The sequence below is a fragment of the Scardinius erythrophthalmus genome, assembly GCF_964197995.2.
Source record: "Scardinius erythrophthalmus genome assembly, chromosome: 16".
NCBI classification, from domain to species: Eukaryota; Metazoa; Chordata; class Actinopteri; order Cypriniformes; family Leuciscidae; genus Scardinius; species Scardinius erythrophthalmus.
In genome coordinates this window covers 22,612,705-22,633,003 of record NC_138236.1, presented here as the reverse complement: position 1 = coordinate 22,633,003, position 20,299 = coordinate 22,612,705, and the positions used below count along the sequence as shown (strand labels likewise).

The 20,299-nt window shown below is 39.7% G+C and overlaps 2 protein-coding genes across 2 annotated transcripts in view; both read right to left on the bottom strand.

The window, feature by feature from the left end:
• Positions 1-17: 17 nt before the first annotated feature.
• On the bottom strand, positions 18-12,484 carry LOC308704784 (lysosomal acid glucosylceramidase-like). Its single transcript, XM_081389354.1, has 10 exons — positions 12,175-12,484; positions 11,879-12,073; positions 3,961-4,107; positions 3,754-3,887; positions 2,006-2,178; positions 1,668-1,905; positions 1,374-1,598; positions 881-1,044; positions 501-617; positions 18-414 (listed from the first exon to the last, which is right to left on the bottom strand). The coding sequence occupies exons 1-10, from the start codon at positions 12,227-12,229 to the stop codon at positions 309-311; spliced, it is 1,554 nt and encodes a 517-aa protein (XP_081245480.1). The 5' UTR covers positions 12,230-12,484; the 3' UTR covers positions 18-308.
• LOC308704511 (small ribosomal subunit protein mS29-like) overlaps positions 12,428-20,299 on the bottom strand; it is a gene marked incomplete at both ends in the record, with an annotated part of 21,849 nt that continues 13,977 nt past the window's right edge. The window contains 6 exons of the mRNA XM_081388882.1: positions 12,428-12,435; positions 13,796-13,913; positions 19,077-19,166; positions 19,582-19,641; positions 19,747-19,920; positions 20,087-20,167. Of these exons, the coding sequence (XP_081245008.1) occupies positions 12,428-12,435; positions 13,796-13,913; positions 19,077-19,166; positions 19,582-19,641; positions 19,747-19,920; positions 20,087-20,167 (531 nt within the window). The remainder of the gene's footprint in view (positions 12,436-13,795; positions 13,914-19,076; positions 19,167-19,581; positions 19,642-19,746; positions 19,921-20,086; positions 20,168-20,299) is intronic.

Genomic DNA, 20,299 nt, shown 5'->3' with positions numbered 1-20,299 from the left:
TTTTTTTTTTTTTTTTTACATGTGTATTCCCAGAAAAAAAGGCTAATAAGTTGTATTTGATTATTTTTAATTCATAATATCTTCAGTGCAAGAAATGTTATACATCAAGTTTTATCCAGGGATGTTATTTTTTGTTGTTAAAACATGACTCAATTACATCATGCTTTTTATTGCCTCTAAAACTTATAATCATGATTTCTTTGTAACCGTAGTGCTGCAGTCATTTGAAATGTTAAAGTCCTTAAAGCATGATTGAAATGATTTGAGTTAATCATTAAGGTGCATGTGTGGGTTATTGACCCAGCCAGTCAACGTCTGCTCCACAGTAGTGTGAGGATGGAGTGAGGTGAAGCACTTCCTGGTAAAAAGCCCAGTGTTTGATCCCAAACTTCAAACTGCACCTCCTCTTCAGACCTGCAGTTTCAGAAAACAGAATTCATGTAATGACTTCTACGTAACAACGCCAGTTGAGTGTAAATGATGAAATCCCAGTCTTTTACTTGTTGAGAATGATGAACACTGCTGAGGAATCAGGTCTGATATAGGCAGATATTTCCAGGTCGGTGTGTTGACTGAAGGACACGCCCACTCTCTGTGACCCCTCCCACAAGAACTTGCTGTCAGTTTTAAAAGCACAAAAACTTAGAAGTTGAGACCCAGTTCACCATATTCTATTGAAAAATGCTGTATTTGGATTATATGATTCAGATTTATAAAATATTGTGTCAAATATGATACAAAAAAGTCAAGTGCCTACTTCCATGTTTGCAATTAAATTATGGCATTGGCAACATTAAATAGCTAAATTTAAACTTTAGATGGCATTTTTGTGCAATAGCTGAATTCTGCCAGAGTAAACGGTGCCTTAAATGAGTCGAACCTGAAGTGGGCCATGATGTAGAAGGTGGGCTGCTTGTAGAAGACATCTTTACTTGGGTCCACAATAATGGGGCTGTCCACAAAGTTCTTAACCCAATTCGGCCCTCCATCCTGATTAAGGGCCAAGTTCCAGTCCGTCCAACCGGTCACATAGTTATTCATGTCCTAAATAAAGAGAAAATTGGAGATAAAAGGTACGTTATATAATAATTTTTAAATAATTATCTTTAAAAATGTCTATATATTATATTGCAGCCACTTTGTATATTAGTGGCAGTGCAGCCTCAACACAAAATTTGGCCTGAAATATTTTAATATAGGTTTTATAATTTATACAATTCAATATTAAATAATAATGTTAAATATACAGATAAGCCTTTACTATATAATAATAACAATAATATGTATTTAATATGTAAATCCTCAATCAAGATTGTTATTATATAGTATATAATAATTTTTTATCTATTGATTTTTCTACATTGATCAAGTACCTGTATGATGTCATGTGCATAGTCCTCTGCTCTGTCCCAGCTGCCCAGACGCACACCATGATCCCCCGGTTTCCATCCAGAACACGCCTCGGTTGCAAACAGGAAGTACTCTGGGTAGAGGTGGTGTGTGGTTGACAGGCTGATGTCAGGTGGTACAAGACTGTCCAGGTACCAGTGAACACCAATGCCGTGGACATAACGTGCTGCTTGCACGTCACTCAGAACCTGCAACAGGGAAGAGAAGTCGACTCCATCATCTGCATCTTAATGAACATCTTCATACCCAACACTTACCACTTTGGCCCAGTGTGGAAGCAGAAGTCGGTTGTCATCGAGGATTATAAGGCGGGTCTCGGGAAAGGATGAGGAATGGAGTGCTGGACCCAAATCCAGGGCAATCCAGTCACGCTGTGTCTCCGCAGTAAAACCCAAAGCCTGAAAACTGTAATTTGTCATTTGGCCTGCAGTGGGCTCGTTCCCTGACGTCAACCCCCAGAATGAAAGATTATATTTCCCATACTCCTCTAGAAATCTGAATAGGGCACGTAAAAAGGATCAAAATGTGAAAATTAGTATAATGAAAAACAATATTACAGGCCATTTAGTTTAGGTATTTGTATTTAAATGTGCACCTAATGTAGTACTGAGCCCAGGTCTTATGCTCTTTGCCTCCTGGCTTGCCTTTGAGTGAGCCCTTCCCAGTCAGTGCGCCATTGGTCTTCAGCCAGGCGGGGGCGCTCCAGGCACTGGCAAACAGATTGAGAGGCTGAGCGGAGAGAGCCTGTGCCCGCTGCAACAGGGGAATCTGGGGGAGAAAGATTCAGTTCATCAGAATATGACTGTGGTGTTGTGATTAGAGATGTGCATTATGTATCGTCTACAGTAATTTTGTGATTGTTGTTTTAACGATGTACAAGCAGACATTATTGAGTCTTTATTGAGTCAAAATCGCACCTTGAGAGTCCAAGCATTTACTGCGTAATGTAGCCTATTAGAATCCATTTATAATGCCAACGTAAATAGTTAAACAGAACCGCTGCACATCTCAAAGCAACACACATTACTGAATGAATCTTTGTTTTCGAATTAATCGACTGAGTGAATGATTCAATAATTTCTTATAAAGCACTTGCTTCTTTTCCAGATTAATCAGCCATTTTGAAATAATCAACTGAATGATTTAATGACTCACTCATTAAGACAGGGACTACTGGTGGTTTTAGGGTAATTCTACACTACAACGATGTAACAAAAACGGAAAATAACATTTCCTTTGTTTTTTGCGTACAGAGAGCAAAGTTTTCAAACTGATATGTATTCACATGGATCAGCAAAAACGACTAAAAGCGATGTTATATGCTGCCAGGCCAGTAGTTGGCGATGTCACTTTATTAAGAAACACTATGCACCTATAGACTGCACACGTAATAAGCATGTGCATGACTTCACCGGTTTCACAAAATTTGTTTACACAGCCCTTAGGGGTCATTTACACAGCATTTTCAACTAAAAACGGAAAACATTTTATATGTTTTGGCCGTTCATTTACACGCAACAATGTTTTGGGGCGTGAAAACTGAAACTTTTGAAAACTTTTCAAAGTGCAAGTTTTTGAAAACAATACTGTTATCGTTTCCATGTAAACTACAAAAATGTGAAGATTTGTGAAAAGGTGACGTCATGGGCATGTGTATTATGTGCTCAGTCTAAAGGCGTGTAGTGTTTCTTTACAAAGTCACATCGCCAACTACTGGCCTGGCAGCATATTATAGCATTTTTCTGCATCCGTGTGAAGAGGATCATTTTGACTATTGTTTTTGTCTGTATGCGAAAAACGAAAAGGAAAAACTGTTCCGTTTTTAGTACATCATTGTCGTGCAAACGTAACTTTAGTTTCATATATTAAAATATCAATATATTTTTTATACTTTTTTTTTTTAACACTATAGTCTTATCCTGATTTTAATTATTGATTAAATGTAAGAATTTAACAAAAGATTACATTTAATAATTTTAGAAATAATTGCTGCCATCTACTAGCGGTTTTAGTTTAAATTTATTTTTTTTTTTTTTCATATTTAAACACTATAGGGTCTTATTATTCTAACTGAATTAATTTATTAAATGTAAGAATTTAGCATAAAAGATACATTTCATAATTTTAGAAATAAATTGCTATTATATAGGTAAAAGAAAATCATGTGAACTAACCACAACATAGAATATGAAGAATATGACAAGTTTTGTGAGACGACAGGCCTAAACCAGCCAAGGTTCCTGGCCAGCACAAAAAAACAATCCACAAATGTCGAGTTATTATTTTTTGTCAATATCGCACACCCAAAATTTGTGATGGTGTGTTTCTGTTTGTGTATGATACCTTCATGTGAATATCCTCTTCGGCCAGGGTGAAGTTCTGGAGATCGTAGTCCCCTGGAGTGTCAGCGTATGTGTAGAGGCGAGTGGAAAAATCACAACTGGCCACTGGCACTCTCACGAAACGGTACTCTATACCTGTGACAGACAAGGATGTGCACCATTCAGAACTAAGTATGCTGAACACAATTTCATTCTCTGTCACTCTCACCGTCTGGGGAGAAGTACTGTCTGAGCAGCTGGTCCTGAGCTCCAGAGGACAGAGACAGAATATTCATAGCTGCCGCATCTGTCATGGCTCCCCCAAATCCTTTAGTGCGCTGGTACTTTTGACTGGGATTCAGAGTGATTCTGAGAGCTAAGATTCAGAAGAGAATGAAGAGAGGGGTTCAGCATTTGACATAATATTAAATAAATATATTTAATACATCTTCCTCTACTTGACTTTTCCTTCTTTCCTTAAAGTCACCATGAAATCAAAACTGACAATTCTTATTTTTTATGGAATATTGCAGTATTTATTATAAATGATTAATCTGTGCACATCATTATTTTATTTTTTTTACATTTCATATGCCCTTGTAATCTTCAATAAAAAAAAACCCTCCCTCTTGCAGCAACATTTCTTCTTTTCTCTGATGACGTGTTAACTGGCGTGAGGGCGGGGCAACCTGTCACTCACATGACATCACAGCATTCTGTCACACTCTTTCTGTGTGACAAATGTATTATTTTGATACGATGGTCAAATAAATTTAACAATACAATAACTTTAACTTTTATTGATTCATTTATTTATTTTCAACCCAAAATGAAAATACTAATTTTCTCTGTCATTCCAAATCCATAAGACTTCATCTTTAAGGTACAAAATTCTCATGTTTTTTGTCCATCCATTGAAAGTCCAAGCAACCAAAACTTTCATTCACATAAAAATTGAATGCAAATAGAGTTAATCAAATATGGTAAACACAGAAGCTCAAAAGAACAAGCTTGATGCAAGAACCAACTTGGTTTATTCTCTCGCATCAAGCAATCGCGGATGAGCTTCAGTGTTTACCATTTTTGATTTACTATATGTTTACATGTGAATGAATGAATTAAATCTGTTTACTGTATAAAGTGATCATGTATCTTCAGAAGTATCTTCATATGGATTACTTTTACAATCTCTTTTTGCACTTTTTGATGCGTGAAAGTTGTGTAGACTCTCATGGATGGAAAAAATATATTGAAAAACTTGTGTGTTTGAAATGAGATGAGGGTACTAAATGATGACAAAATTTTAAATTTGGGGTAATAAAACTCTTGAAGACCTACAACATATATATAGAAATCTCAGTTGCACACAGTCTCTTAAAGTTGGCATGAAATGAAAGTTGCCATTGTCTTTTCTTCACCATTGTGTCATATATCTATGGAAGCCCGTTTCCGCCACATTGAGTAAAAAAATAAAGATTCTTTAAGTCATAATAATGAGAAACTTTCTCATAATAATGACTTAACATCTCGTAATAATGAGAAACTTTCTCGTAATAATGACTTAACATCTCGTAATAATGAGAAACTTTCTCATAATAATGACTTAACATCTCGTAATAATGAGAAACTTTTTCATAATAATGAGAAACTTTCTCGTAATAATGACTTAACATCTCGTAATAATGAGAAACTTTCTCGTAATAATGAGAAACTTTCTCGTAATAATGACTTAACATCTCGTAATAATGAGAAACTTTCTCATAAAAATGACTTAACATCTCATAATAATGAGAAACTTTCTCATAATAATGACTTAACATCTCGTAATAATGAGAAACTTTCTCGTAATAATGAGAAACTTTCTCATAATGACTTAACATCTCGTAATAATGAGAAACTTTCTCATAATTATGACTTAACATCTCATAATAATGAGAAACTTTCTCATAATAATGAGAAACTTTCTCGTAATAATGACTTAACATCTCGTAATAATGAGAAACTTTCTCGTAATAATGAGAAACTTTCTCGTAATAATGACTTAACATCTCGTAATAATGAGAAACTTTCTCATAATAATGACTTAACATCTCGTAATAATGAGAAACTTTCTCATAATAATGACTTAACATCTCGTAATAATGAGAAACTTTCTCGTAATAATGAGAAACTTTCTCATAATAATGACTTAACATCTCGTAATAATGAGAAACTTTCTCATAATTATGACTTAACATCTCATAATAATGAGAAACTTTCTCATAATAATGAGAAACTTTCTCGTAATAATGACTTAACATCTCGTAATAATGAGAAACTTTCTCGTAATAATGAGAAACTTTCTCGTAATAATGACTTAACATCTCGTAATAATGAGAAACTTTCTCATAATTATGACTTAACATCTCGTAATAATGAGAAACTTTCTCATAATAATGAGAAACTTTCTCATAATTATGACTTAACATCTCGTAATAATGAGAAACTTTCTCATAATAATGAGAAACTTTCTCGTAATAATGACTTAACATCTCATAATAATGAGAAACTTTCTCGTAATAATGACTTAACATCTCGTAATAATGAGAAACTTTCTCGTAATAATGACTTATTTTCTCGCACTTCTACGCATGCGCAAAGCAGCGGAGCAGAAGGGCGTGCCACACTAGCGACATCCGCTGGTCAAAGCCGTGTAAATGCATCACAGCAAACTTGGCACGCTCTGCAAAACAGTTGTTTTCATTAAAGTCAGTTTGATCTACTTAGTGCAATCTGTAGTATCATTAAATAACATCATCAGTAGGCCTATATCTTCCATACTTTTCCATGCGCACGATAAGGTGTGAAAGTGGAATGCAGAAGCAGGACGGTTACCATGGTAACGAAGGACGCCTGCTTGTGCACACCGATGAAAATTGTTACATGAATTTACAAAACTATCAGATTAAAGTTGGAATATTACATTTATTCGTCAAGTTTAAGTGTAACACATGTGTGTTAATATAACACGTATTTTGCAGATGCTAGGATATTTGATGTGCAGGTTCATCTGGAAGATATCAATACAGAAATCACCTTTAAGATGTTTATGACTTTGGGGACATTTAAACATAAGTGGGCAGTGGAATGGGGGAAAACGCAAGGTCGAGACGTGTTTTTAAAAGCTGAACTTCTTTTCAATATAGAACGCCGTGTCATGCGCAAGACGCTGCAGAAGAGCGAGCGCAACGTCCGTCTAGTGCGCGTATGCCTAGAAAAGCAATGAAAAAGCGCGTTCTGTATGAACGGACCCTTACACAGATTTCCAGATGAAGTGTTCTTAAACAGATTTGGAAAGGTGTGCTGTCTTATCATTCCTCCGTCTATTTGAAATCCATGGATCACCCTTGTGTTGCTGCTTGTTCATACACAAAAATACAAATGATTACAAATGAATAAAAGACTATCTAGTATGGAAGCCTGTCTCATATACTGATCATTTATCTTTAATGTTTATTACCTGCGTGAAGTTGGCCCCCCACCCAACGCAAAACGTCGTCAAACTATGCTCAATCGTTTGTGCTCCGTTTGTGCTGGTTTGTGCTGTAAAAATTTTCGTTTGTGCTGTTTCGGTTTTTTAGATATTAAAAGAATATTTTTAGGTCATTCTGAGGTCACATAGCCCCCCCATATGTTCCAAATTCACCCAAAATAGTCTCGTTCGTTTGTGCTTCGTTTGTGCTGGTTTGTGCCGGTAAAATTTTCGTTTGTGCTGCTTCGGGTTTTAAAATATCAGAAATTGAATTATAGACGATGACGTCAACAGCCCCCCCACATGCTCCAAATTCACCCAAAATAGACGCAATCGTTTGTGCTCCGTTTGTGCTGGTTTGTGCTGTAAAAAGTTTCGTTTGTGCTGCTTCGGTTTTTTAGATATTAAAATAATATTAGGTGGTCATTCTGAGGTCACTCAGCCCCCCACATGCTCCAAATTCACCCAAAATAGTCTCGTTCGTTTGTGCTTCGTTTGTGCTGGTTTGTGCCGGTAAAATTTTCGTTTGTGCTGCTTCGGGTTTTAAAATATTATACATTCAATTATTTTTGATGACGTCACCAGCCCCCCCACATGCTTCAAATTCACCCAAAATAGTCTCGTTCGTTTGTGCTTCGTTTGTGCAGGTTTGTGCTGTAAAAAGTTTCGTTTGTGCTGCTTCGGTTTTTTAGATATTAAAATAATATTTTTAGGTCGTTCTGAGGTCACTCAGCCCCCCATATGTTCTAAATTCACCCAAACTAGTCTCATTCGTTTGTGCTTCGTTTGTGCTGGTTTGTGCCGGTAAAATTTTCGTTTGTGCTGCGTTGGGTTTTAAAATATCAGAAATTGAATTATAGACGATGACGTCACCAGCCCCCCCACATGCTCCAAATTCACCCAAAATAGTCTCGTTTGTGCTTCGTTTGTGCTGTTTTGTGCCGGTACAATTTTCGTTTGTGCTGCATCGGCCTTTAAAAAAATATAATATAATATAATATAATATAATATAATATACATATATATTTTTTTTACAGTAGCTAGTTGAAGTAACAAGGTAAGACCGAAACGGATTAAATTAATCAAAAGGGGAAAAAATATCAAAAATTAAATTTTCCACAAAAAATATTAAACATAAAAAACAAAAACAAACAAAAAAAAAACATACGCAATATGTAAAAAATATAATACAAAATACAATACAAAATAAGAGCCTTTCTTAAATGAGCAGTGAGCACCAATAATAATTGAGCACAACATCAACATCTTATGATTTCTAAAGAATAATGTGACGTTAAAAACTGGAGTAATGATACAGAAAATTCAGCTTTGACATTACAGGAATAAATTACATTTGAATTATATTAAATTTGAATTATATTAACATTAAAATATTAATTTTATGAAAATATATAATCTATTTATAGGCTAATCATTTTTCACAATATCAGCAGCACTTCCAAACTGTAATACATTATAGATTACTTTGTTACTTTTATTTAAAGGAAATTATTTAGAGTACCTTACAATAAAGGCCGTCTCAGAATTGTAATGCATTAGCTACTCCAGTTACTTTCACCAAAATAACTACAGAAGTAGAACTTAACATTTCTAAAACAAACGACTAGGGCTGTGTAACAATATGCAATATGAAACCAAAATCCCGACGCTCCATCCACGGACCTGTGTTGCGGTGTGAGAAGGCAGAATCGAGACACACCCCTTCCAACTCCTGAGTCCAGATCCAATGCTACCACATCTTCATATAACTATTATTTGAAGTTAACATTATAAAATACATAGACTTACACCACAAAAACAGTTGAGGATAAATTCTTTAAAATCGGTCAATTCCAGCGTTATGGACGTGACATTTGCAAGTCAAAACTTGAAGTATAAATTATCAGAATAAATTAATACCAATATATTGAAACTGTCTGTTATATATCCATAGGCTTCTCCCTTAATAAAGGAGTCCAGACATTAAAAAAATATCAGTCTACTCATGCGTTTTATATTTAATATGAGGGAAATAGCATGTGCGTTACATTTTTTTTTTAGTAATTCTGCGCAAACCAAAAGTAGCCTAATACTAGCCTACCCACCGGATGAAGAAGCGTTGTCTCTCCGCAGAACATAAATTATTCATTTTATTTAATTTTTCGTGTTTGCATTTATGAGGAAAAAACAATGTAACGGACGGAGAACTTCGTTACGGACTGACCACTCTGAAAACGACACTAAAAGACTGCTTTAAAACTTTCACAGAGACCTCAAACAGAAAGCAAAAGCCAGAAAGCCTTTCTTTAAGGTGAAATTCGTTTTGTATTAATTTTGTATTAATTTTATCTTAATTTTAATCATTGTTTCATCTACCAAATGCCAGGATTTAATAGGCAAAATAAAATGTTAATAGGCCTATATCAGACAACAGATAATCAGGACATAGAGGCGCCGGCGCCTGAACTGCAGTTGGTCTCATAAATGAACCGAAACTCAGCGCCTAGACCTACTTGCATCACAGACATGTCTACTTTTAAACAGAACAATTCAAAACGAAAGAAAACAGACTGCTCTCTGCTTATGTATGAAATGTGCATTTCTCTGTGGTGCGTTCATGAAGATGCAGGCTGGTTGAAGTCATTTAATGGGCTGGTGAAGTCACCGTCTATAATTCGCTTTCATTCACTGTCTAATATTTTAAAGGCCGATGCAGCACAAACGAAAATTGTACCGGCACAAAACAGCACAAACGAAGCACAAACGAACGAGACTATTTTGGGTGAATTTGGAGCATGTGGGGGGGCTGGTGACGTCATCGTCTATAATTCAATTTCTGATATTTTAAAACCCAACGCAGCACAAACGAAAATTTTACCGGCACAAACCAGCACAAACGAAGCACAAACGAATGAGACTAGTTTGGGTGAATTTAGAACATATGGGGGGCTGAGTGACCTCAGAACGACCTAAAAATATTATTTTAATATCTAAAAAACCGAAGCAGCACAAACGAAACTTTTTACAGCACAAACCTGCACAAACGAAGCACAAACGAACGAGACTATTTTGGGTGAATTTGAAGCATGTGGGGGGGCTGGTGACGTCATCAAAAATAATTGAATGTATAATATTTTAAAACCCGAAGCAGCACAAACGAAAATTTTACCGGCACAAACCAGCACAAACGAAGCACAAACGAACGAGACTATTTTGGGTGAATTTGGAGCATGTGGGGGGCTGAGTGACCTCAGAATGACCACCTAATATTATTTTAATATCTAAAAAACCGAAGCAGCACAAACGAAACTTTTTACAGCACAAACCAGCACAAACGGAGCACAAACGATTGCGTCTATTTTGGGTGAATTTGGAGCATGTGGGGGGGCTGGTGACGTCATCGTCTATAATTCAATTTCTGATATTTTAAAACCCGAAGCAGCACAAACGAAAATTTTACCGGCACAAACCAGCACAAACGAAGCACAAACGAACGAGACTATTTTGGGTGAATTTGGAACATATGGGGGGGCTATGTGACCTCAGAATGACCTAAAAATATTCTTTTAATATCTAAAAAACCGAAACAGCACAAACGAAAATTTTTACAGCACAAACCAGCACAAACGGAGCACAAACGATTGAGCATAGTTTGACGACGTTTTGCGTTGGGTGGGGGGCCAACTTCACGCAGGTAATGTTATTCACTGCAGAGCGTGCCAAGTTTGCTGTGATGCATTTACACGGCTTTGACCAGCGGATGTCGCTAGTGTGGCACGCCCTTCTGCTCCTCTGCTTTGCGCATGCGTAGAAGTGCGAGAAAATAAGTCATTATTACGAGAAAGTTTCTCATTATTATGAGATGTTAAGTCATTATTACGAGAAAGTTTCTCATTATTATGAGAAAGTTTCTCATTATTACGAGATGTTAAGTCATAATTATGAGAAAGTTTCTCATTATTACGAGATGTTAAGTCATTATTACGAGAAAGTTTCTCATTATTACGAGAAAGTTTCTCATTATTACGAGATGTTAAGTCATTATTATGAGAAAGTTTCTCATTATTACGAGATGTTAAGTCATTATTATGAGAAAGTTTCTCATTATTATGAGATGTTAAGTCATAATTATGAGAAAGTTTCTCATTATTACGAGATGTTAAGTCATTATTATGAGAAAGTTTCTCATTATTACGAGATGTTAAGTCATTATTACGAGAAAGTTTCTCATTATTACGAGATGTTAAGTCATTATTATGAGAAAGTTTCTCATTATTATGACTTAAAGAATCTTTATTTTTTTACTCAATGTGGCGGAAACGGGCTTCCATATATATATGACACAATGGTGAAATGTGAAATGGCTTCTCGAACAAGAAAAAATGTAGGGCGGGACTTGATTTTGTCCATCGGGAATTGATTGGATGGTTGTGGTTTGCTGTGATCTCATGTGAGAGACAGGTTGTCCATCAGAAAATAGATATCATAGCAAAAGGGAGGGGGGTGTTATTTTGATTAAATATTACGAGGGCACATGAATTTTAAAACTATGGGAAAAGAAGAAATCACTAACAATAAGTGCTGCAATATTTAGAATTGTCCAGTTTGATTTCATGGTGACTGTAAGAGCACTCACCTGCACCTGTGCTGTTCTCCTGGAACTGGCCTTGACTCCTCACGAGTCTGCTGCCAGTTTTACTGCTGACATATGACACGAACTGACCGGGATCTGGCAACACAACTCGGCCCACCGAGTCGCAGTTTGTCGCATTGCACGCGCACACAACCGAACCATGACCGAAATTCAATGCTTGACAGTCATTACTGTCAGCTGGACAGAGTGACACAAACAAGCAGATACATATAATAAAGACAGCAGTAGTTCATATTTCATATATCACTTATCTGTTTATATTTAGATAATAAACACACCTCTTGCTATAATGATCAATCCAGTAAGCAGAATGAAAATAGCTGTTTCTCTCATTCTGTTGAGATGCTGCGGAGGTTCTTGTTACATACAGCCTAACTAAACAACAACAACGCTTATTCAAATATTTAATCTGGCTCTCACGACCGAGACAACCCCCTATGTGTATTTAAAGTTTGTCCGAAGCCTAAAAACGGAAATATTAATATAAATACTGTCCTCTAAATGTTGTTTAAAAGACCACTTTCTTCACTTTTACTGGGCTGTAAACAGTCAATCACACACCATGCACTGAGTTCCGGGTGAGGCGGCGGCGGCCACATGACCATCTCCTCCACCACGTGACTTTCAACAACAACGTTTTTCATGAGAGCCTTTTCAAGATACTTGTCATTATATATATATATATATATATATATATATATATATATATATATATATATATATATATATATATATATATATATATATATATATATATATATATATATATATATATATATATATATATATATGAAAAGGCTGTAAACGTTTTCCAAGTTTTTAATCCAAGATTTTTTTATTATGAAAAATTCTGCATGCTTATAAGTTTATTGAATTCACATGATATACAGATCCAAGAGAGACACAAATGTGCATTACAAGAAGGCACACAATCGTTCCAGGATAGATGGATTTTTGTTGCTGAGAAAGATGAGCTCTTTCTTTCATCAGTTAGACCTGTTGGTAACAGATAAGAGATACTGAAAATGGGGTTTGTAACATACATAATAGGTTATTCTGACTTCAAGTCATGACAGAATGATCTTAATTCACGAGATGAACAGACATGAACATGGCTTTTTCAATTATCTATTTTATAAAAGGCATTTGTTGGTACTGTGGATATAAAATTGCTATAAAGCTCGTCAGAAAATACTACTCATTTAGACATTTATGCCACGAACCCCAAATATGATCGTACTTGTTCAAGGGACCCCCATGCTAAGATTTAAAAGTAAATTATATATATATATATATGTGTGTGTGTGTGTGTGTGTGTGTGTGTGTGTGTGTGTGTGTGTGTGTAATTATAAATAATAAGTAAAAATATTATTTGGAAAATATTAGTTACTATTAAGCTATATTATCACGTGTTTTCAACTCATAGTACTGTACTGTTATAGTACTGTTTTTATTTATTTATTAAAAATATAATTGTATTTATTCTAATATTTTACTATTTACATTTTTTCTCTAAACATTTCCATGGACCCCCTAGGACTTCCTTGCACCCCCCTCCCGGGGATTCTCAGACCCCAATTTAAAAACTCCAGATTTAGAAAACAGAGAGACTGCATAAATAAAACAATTACACACCAAATGTACATCGTTTGCCGTTCACCATGTAGCATTAATACTAAACAAGCTTCCTACTTTGCCAGAAAGTGAAAGAGAGAATGAAAAAAAGACATTGCCTGTCGCTTTCATGTTATTCAGTCCAAAAATCACTTGAATGCACATTAAATCATAATTATGACTTGAAAACTTGTAGGTACTAACTTTATTTTATATGACCACATTATTTTCTTTACATACAGTTGCCAGTGATTGCACTCCAGACACACAAATACACAAACTTACTGTGCTGATGCTGCAGCCAGTTCCGGTCTAAATAGTACAGATAACAGCTCTCAAACTCCTTCTCATTGTAGATGGGCACAGAAACTGGCACAAACGGTTCCATTTGATCAAACCCCTCCTGATAGACAGAAATAGGGGAAATCAAGAGAGAGTGAGAGAAAGGGTGAGAAGAGAAAATACATTACGCCCTTAAACAAATCTAGACGATACATGCAACAGCCTCTAAAGTTTTGCAAATGCTTCAAAGTCTATTGTTGAAGTAAAAAGCAAAAACAAAGCTTTGTTAACTTAGGGCATTTACTCTGCAGTTTAATGAAAAAAGGGCATAATGAGCTTTTGTGTGTGAGGGATGCTGACCTTGTCACGGTGCATGGATCGGCTGTGTTCTCAGGTCCTGTGATTTGGTGTCTTTCATGTGGTTACATCATGCTCATTTGAATCAGCTGCTAATCAGTCCCCGCACCAGGTGTCTCACATTACCGTCAGCTACATATACTCACCTCATTCTCTCCTTCCTTGTCTGATAGTTGATCTGGATGTTGGACTGTCTTGTTCGTTTGTCTTGGTCTTGTTCGTGTTGGATTGTCTATTTCGCCGTTGATCGTCACTGGATTGTATTCATCACGGGAGATTCACGCCACGTCATCACCAGCCATCAAGCCACTGCGCCACCCAGCCGAGAGATAACATCATCACCCACGGAGTTCATCATTGTCTTCACGGAGTTTGTGTTCACCATATTTGTCGTCAATAAATATATGTGTTCACACTGCTTTTGCTTCCTATCTCATTCATTATCATCACAGAACTATCAGACCACTCATGGAAGCAGCAGGCTCCACCCCACTCACGGCTGAGGAGGCTTTACGTTCCTGCATCTCTTGGCTGGAGTCCCAGGAGAAGAGCTCGGCGGATACGGCACAGCGATCCGAGCTCTTGTGGCGCAGGTATCTGAGCTCACCCAGCGGATGCAGAACTGGCAACAACCCACTGCGCCAACCCCACCACCCATGCCGCCCGCCCATCAGGAACCATCCGGGGCTGCCCAGTCACCCGAACCCCGCCTTCCCCCACCAGAGCTTTACAGCGTTGAGCCAAACTTCTGCCGGGCTTTCCTCACTAGATGCTCCATGCACTTTTCATTGCAACCTCGCACGTTTACCAGTGAGGTAAGCAAAGTGGCGTTCGCGCTCACACTGTTAACGGGGAAGGCGGCACTGTGGGGCACGGCGGTATGGGAGAACCAAGATCCGTGTTGTGCCTCGTTCTCGGCGCTCTCCGCCGAGATGAAGCGGGTGTTGGGTTCCCCCTCAAACAGGGGGAGAGATCCGTCTCAGACTTTTCTATCGAGTTTCGCACCCTGGCGGCGGAGTGCCGATGGAACGAGGAGGCGCAGTGGGACATGTTCCTGCATGGGCTGGCTGACCGCGTCCAACGTGAGATCTACGCCCTGGATCTACCCGCTGATCTCAACGGCCTCATCGATCTGGCACTACGGGTAGACGCTCGACTCTCCCGAACCGAGCGGCGGTGTTTAACAGCTCGGTTTCCCCCTGGGGAGGGACCTCCAGTTCGAGCCAGTGGCAACGACGCGGTCGGCCCATTCCAGGATCACGAGCCCATGCAGGTGGGTCGAGCTCGGTTGACTCGGGAGGAGAGGGAGAGGCGGAGATCTCACGGCCTTTGCCTGTACTGCGGGGCGGCGGGACATTTCGCCTTTAGCTGCCCGGTAAAAGGGCCAGCCCGGCAGTAAGGAAGGGGCTACTGTCGGGTGGGATCTCCGCTATCAAGTCCTCGTTCAGATCTACCTCCACGCTCCTCCCGGTCAGGCTTAGATGGCATCGTCTGGACCTGCACTGCACTGCACTTTTGGATTCAGGGGCTGAAGGTAACTTTATCGATTCTACTTTTGCGCATCAAAATCATGTTCCCCTCCTCCCCCTCACCAGTTCTATTGCAGTCCACGCACTCAATGGTCAGACGCTTCCCACCATCACCACCATCACGGAACCCATCACTCTCACGGTATCTGGTAACCACCGTGAGAGCATCTCCTTTTACATCCTGGACTCACCCCACGCACCCGTGGTCTTAGGACATCCCTGGCTCATCAAACACAACCCCCGGATTGATTGGCGGCTGAAATCGGTGTCTGAGTGGAGCATTAAATGTCATGAGTCTTGTCTTGTGTCTGCCTGTCCGTCTGTATCTGAGTCTGTGTTGCAGGAGAAGGCGGCGGATCTGTGTAACGTGCCCGCGGAGTACCTCGACCTGAAGGAAGTGTTCAGTAAGTCTCGGGCTGCTTCTCTCCCTCCTCATCGTCCCTATGACTGTGCTATAGAATTACTGCCAGGTACGTCTCCGCCTAAGGGCAAGTTATACTCACTTTCTATTCCTGAGAGAGAGGCTATGGAGAAATACATTTCTGATTCTCTAGCAGCCGGGTTCATTCGATCCTCCTCTTCTCCAGCGGGGGCGGGGTTCTTTTTTGTGGGGAAGAAAGATGGATCTCTGCGACCTTGTATTGATTACCGAGGGCTGAATAATATCACGATAAAGAATACTTATCCTTTGCCGTTGATATCTTCAGCCTTCGAGAGGTTGCAGGGAGCATCGATCTTCACTAAATTGGACTTAAGAAACGCTTATCATTTGGTTCGCATCAGGAAGGGAGATGAATGGAAGACTGCCTTTAATACCCCCAGGGGGCACTTTGAGTACTTGGTCATGCCCTTCGGCTTGTCCAACTCCCCAGGTGTCTTTCAGGCACTCGTTAATGATGTGTTGAGAGATATGGTCGATCAGTTCATATATGTCTACCTGGACGACATATTGATTTTTTCTTCTTCTCTCCAGGAACATGTTCAACACGTCAGACGAGTGCTTCAGAGGCTGCTAGAGAATGGGCTTTTTGTCAAGGCGGAGAAATGCGACTTTCATATACAGTCTGTTCCTTTTCTAGGGTACATCGTGTCGGCCGAGGGTATGCGCATGGATCCCGAGAAGATCAAGGCTGTGGTAGATTGGCCAAGTCCAGATTCCCGTAAGGCCCTACAAAGGTTTCTGGGGTTCGCCAATTTTTACCGGCGTTTTATTCGCAATTACAGCCAACTAGCCGCGCCTCTGACTGCCTTGACCTCTCCCAGAACGGCGTTCAGGTGGTCAGACGCAGCGGAAGCTGCGTTTGCCAACCTCAAACGCCGCTTTGTTTCAGCCCCCATCCTTGTTACCCCTGATCCGTCACGTCAGTTCGTGGTAGAGGTCGACGCGTCAGAGGTGGGGGTAGGTGCGGTGCTTTCACAGCGCTCACCCTCGGACGACAAGATGCATCCCTGCGCGTTTTTCTCTCATCGTTTGTCGCCAGCAGAGTCAAATTACGATATTGGTAACAGAGCTGTTGGCAGTCAAGCTGGCATTGGAGGAATGGCGTCATTGGTTGGAGGGGTCAGGGGTACCCTTCATGGTTTGGACCGATCATAAGAATCTAGAATACATCAGAACTGCCAAAAGACTAAACTCTAGGCAGGCTAGGTGGGCACTTTTTTTCGGACGTTTTGATTTTACACTTTCGTACCGCCCGGGTTCCAAAAACATCAAACCCGATTCTTTATAGATTTTGGTGGCCACTCATGGCTCGTGATGTTCGCAGTTTGGTTTTGGTTTGCTCAGTTTGTGCCACTGGTAAGACTTCTAACAGACCCCCAGATGGGCTCCTACAACCGCTGCCAATCCCTTCGAGACCCTGGTCCCACATTGCGCTAGATTTTGTCACCGCCCTCCCACCCTCTCTGGGTAACACGGTAGTTTTGACCGTGGTGGACCGGTTCTCGAAGGCGGTTCATTTCATCCCCTTGCCCAAATTACCTTCAGCCAAGGAGACAGCGGTAACAGTCATTGATCACGTCTTTCGGTTACATGGCCTCCCGATAGACGTGGTCTCTGACAGAGGACCCCAGTTTGTGTCCAAATTTTGGCGAGAATTTTGTAAACTTCTGGGGGCCACTGTTAGTCTCTCTTCGGGGTTCCATCCTCAAAGCAATGGGCAAACTGAGAGAGCCAACCAAGATTTGGAGAGAACACTACGATGTATGGTCGCTCGAAATCCTTCCTCCTGGTGTCAGCAGCTGTCGATGGTGGAGTACGCACACAATTCCTTACCAGTGTCTGCCACGGGCCTGTCCCCATTTGAATGTAGTATAGGGTACCAGCCACCTATTTTTCCCAGTCTGGAATCCGAAGTCGCGGTCTCCTCCGCTCACGCCTTCGTCCAGAGGTGCCGTCGCACATGGACCAGAGCCTGTGAGACTCTGGTCCAGGTGGGAGCGCGCACCAAGGCCAAAGCCGATCGCCACCGGTCGAGGCCTCCCGTATACGTCGTTGATTCCAAAGTGTGGCTTTCTACCAAGAACATTCCTCTCCGATCCGTTGCTAATAAACTTGCTCCCAAATTTATTGGCCCGTTTTCTGTCACCAAGATCATTAGTCCGGTGGCAGTCCGCCTCAATCTTCCTCCAGCGTACAGGAGGATTCATCCCGTGTTCCATGTATCAAAAATTAAACCTGTATTTTTTGCTCGTATTAATCCGCCTGCCCCGGTTCCCCCACCGCCGCGGCTCGTAGACGGGGAACCAACCTATTCGGTCAATCGTATTCTGGACTCTAGACGGAGGGGACGCAGATTCCAGTACTTGGTGGACTGGGAAGGTTACGGTCCGGAGGAGAGAAGTTGGGTTCCTGCTAGAGATATATTGGATCACTCTCTTATTGATGATTTCAATCAACAGGTACAGGAGGCTGGGAACGTCAGGGGACGTTCCTAGGAGAGGGGGTACTGTCATGGTGCATGGATTGGCTGTGTTCTCAGGTCCTGTGATTTGGTGTCTTTCATGTGGTTACATCATGCTCATTGGAATCAGCTGCTAATCAGTCCCCGCACCAGGTGTCTCACATTACCGTCAGCTACATATACTCACCTCATTCTCTCCTTCCTTGTCTGATAGTTGATCTGGATGTTGGACTGTCTTGTTGGTTTGTCTTGGTCTTGTTCGTGTTGGATTGTCTATTTCGCCGTTGATCGTCACTGGATTGTATTCATCACGGGAGATTCACGCCACGTCATCACCAGCCATCAAGCCACTGCGCCACCCAGCCGAGAGATAACATCATCACCCACGGAGTTCATCATTGTCTTCACAGAGTTTGTGTTCACCATATTTGTCGTCAATAAATATATGTGTTCACACTGCTTTTGCTTCCTATCTCATTCATTATCATCACAGACCTCTCCTAGTAACTCATTGGGAAGGTAAGCAGATCGTGGCTTGAACAGGGACCCGGTCTGAGACAGTGCTGTGAGAATGGCACCTCCACTCTACAGAGCAATATAAAGTGAAAATAAAAGCATGTTCACACCTAGGAAGATAACTAGATCGATGACGATAAAGAGTTAGTTCTAAGAATCATTCTAAATATAAAAGAACAGCAGAGTCCACACCACAACTATAACGATAATGACACAGTGAAACGATATAGTTGAAATCACTCTCAGAAGGACTTTTTCCAGCTGATGAACGATAAAAACATTGACAGCCAATCAGAATCCATCCTGCTTTAAAGCAGCAAACTTATAAACAGAATAAACTGAACGATCTTATCCGCTGGTGTGGACGCTAATATAGTTATCATATAGTTATACTTTCTTGGTGTGAACAGGCCTTAAATTGAGAGTAAACAACTCACTGAGAGTTCAATCTGTATTATAATATTAAGTGAGAGGTTTTTTTTACCCAATCGTTTTTCATCATCTTCCTCAGATTATGAATCAGAGTCAGTTCCTCTGGCTCACACTGCATAACATGAACTATACAAATTATTTAATAACATTAATATAATAATGTTATTTAAAAATTTATGAATTCATATTTAATACTGGCTAATTTATGCCAACGTACCATGGTCTTGTCTTCCTTTTTTAGAGATGTTTTTCCCCACAGAGCGTTTACTCCATCCACAGCCACGGCCAGTTTAAAGGCCCCCTCGCCATCAGTGGCGCCCCCTGCCTGAAGCCTCAGCTCTCGCATCACTGCACCCACCACATCACTGCTGCTCTTCATGCGATTCACACCCTGATCAAATTAAAATCAAATTATTACAACAATAAACATGAAATAATTCATGCATATACAAGAATAAAATAATAAAACAAGGTGACAAAGACAAAGTTTATGATATCCTCAATTTAAGGTAATAGAAATGGGGAATTATTTGATGAAGATGATGAAGAAAACTCACCTGATCAACAAGCTCCCCTAAAGGCTGCCCCTTCTCAGTGCTTTCTTTCTTTGTCCACACATATCGCTGAGTTGTCTTTATCTGTCAATTGATCAGATTGACATCAGAGCAGCTCGATAAAAGATAAAAATATTTAACCGAAATAAATATTATAAGTGATCAATAACATCTCTTTACATACACATGGAGGGATATAGAGTATATTTTACGAAA

Excerpts from the sequence above, each read along its gene's own strand:
- LOC308704784 (XM_081389354.1), bottom strand. The coding sequence starts at position 12,229 with ATGAGAGAAACAGCTATTTTCATTCTGCTTACTGGATTGATCATTATA. Across the intron at positions 1,045-1,373 it reads ATGCACATGACATCATACAG|GACATGAATAACTATGTGAC; the intron begins GTACTTGATCAA and ends CTCTTTATTTAG. Across the intron at positions 415-500 it reads GTGTTCATCATTCTCAACAA|GTCTGAAGAGGAGGTGCAGT; the intron begins GTAAAAGACTGG and ends CTGAAACTGCAG.